Source organism: Pygoscelis adeliae, unplaced genomic scaffold (genome assembly GCF_000699105.1).
Source record: "Pygoscelis adeliae isolate BGI_AS28 unplaced genomic scaffold, ASM69910v1 Scaffold442, whole genome shotgun sequence".
In the NCBI taxonomy this organism is placed as follows: domain Eukaryota; kingdom Metazoa; phylum Chordata; class Aves; order Sphenisciformes; family Spheniscidae; genus Pygoscelis; species Pygoscelis adeliae.
In genome coordinates this window covers 818,139-819,198 of record NW_008824191.1, presented here as the reverse complement: position 1 = coordinate 819,198, position 1,060 = coordinate 818,139, and the positions used below count along the sequence as shown (strand labels likewise).

The 1,060-nt window shown below is 63.8% G+C and overlaps 1 protein-coding gene across 1 annotated transcript in view; it reads right to left on the bottom strand.

The window, feature by feature from the left end:
• The window catches only part of IL11RA (interleukin 11 receptor, alpha), a 4,560-nt gene that overhangs the window by 2,141 nt on the left and 1,359 nt on the right, over positions 1-1,060 (bottom strand). Inside the window, exons 3-5 of the mRNA XM_009334722.1 lie at positions 1,000-1,059; positions 711-825; positions 562-584 (exon numbers count right to left, since the gene is read on the bottom strand). Coding sequence (XP_009332997.1) covers positions 562-584; positions 711-825; positions 1,000-1,059 — 198 coding nt within the window. The remainder of the gene's footprint in view (positions 1-561; positions 585-710; positions 826-999; position 1,060) is intronic.

Below are 1,060 nucleotides of genomic sequence, written 5' to 3'. Positions count from 1 at the left end.
CCACGAGCACCCTGGCGGCAGGGGCCGGGGTTCCCAGGGGAACGAGACAGCGAGGTGCCCAGGAGGGTCCCTCTTGGAGGAGCCCCTTGCCCACCCAGGGTTTTATCACACAGCAGCAGCAAAGGTGCAGGGACGCAGCTCCCCAGCAGCTCTCTTCGCCCTCCACCCTACGGCCCCCAATCCCCTTGCTTCCCACTGCCTCCTCCCTGCTGAGCCTCCATTGCTCCACGTGGCCCCTTCCCCGCTGAGCCTCCAGCCCCCCAGCTCCTGCAGCTTTCAGCAGGGCTGTTCTTTATGGGCTACGGCTGACTTCAAAGCAGTCCGCTAATTTGGCCTGCCAGTATAATTAGAAGCAGCAATGCTGTTGGGGCTCTTTTCATCCTGAAGCATGCCAAAGTGCTCGGCGGCTTGCAGATGACCTGCTTCTCCTTTATAGCCCCTCTGGTGCTGGCAGAGCCATCGGCAGGGGGGGAGCCTGCCTGTGCTGGCCCCTCAATGCTGCTGGGGGGCCCCCCTTGGAGCAAGCAAATGTTCAGTGCTCTGCTCACCCCAAAACATGACCTGCTCCAGGCTGCAGCGTGGTCCTTGGGGCAGGAGGGGAAACCGAGGCGTGCGTCAGATGGCCAGCAGGATTTGGTCGTCATCCTTGGCCAGGACCCAGGGCTCACCACGTAAACCCCCCAAGCCCGTGCCCTGTAGGGATACATCACCTGTAGGTCGTGATGTATCTGGTGGGGAGGAAGGTCTCCACACTGGATGTCCAGGAGCAGGAGAAATTCTCGTAGTCAGACGCTCTGCAAGACACAAAGGGGACCCCCGGCAGGTCTGGGGTCCAGGGGGAAGCGATGGTCAGCGAGGGGTCCCCCGTTCCGCAGCCCAGCTGGCGCGCAGGGACCCCTGTGTCACCGCGAAGTCCCCTCTTGGCAAGCCCCTGCCAGGGGTGCCATCCTGGTGGGGCTGCACACCCCCCATACCCCAGCCTGCGGACACACTACTCACACCCCAGCCGCAGGGACACGGCGTGCAGGAGGCCACTGTCCTCGTGGTGGCAGGCGGGCGG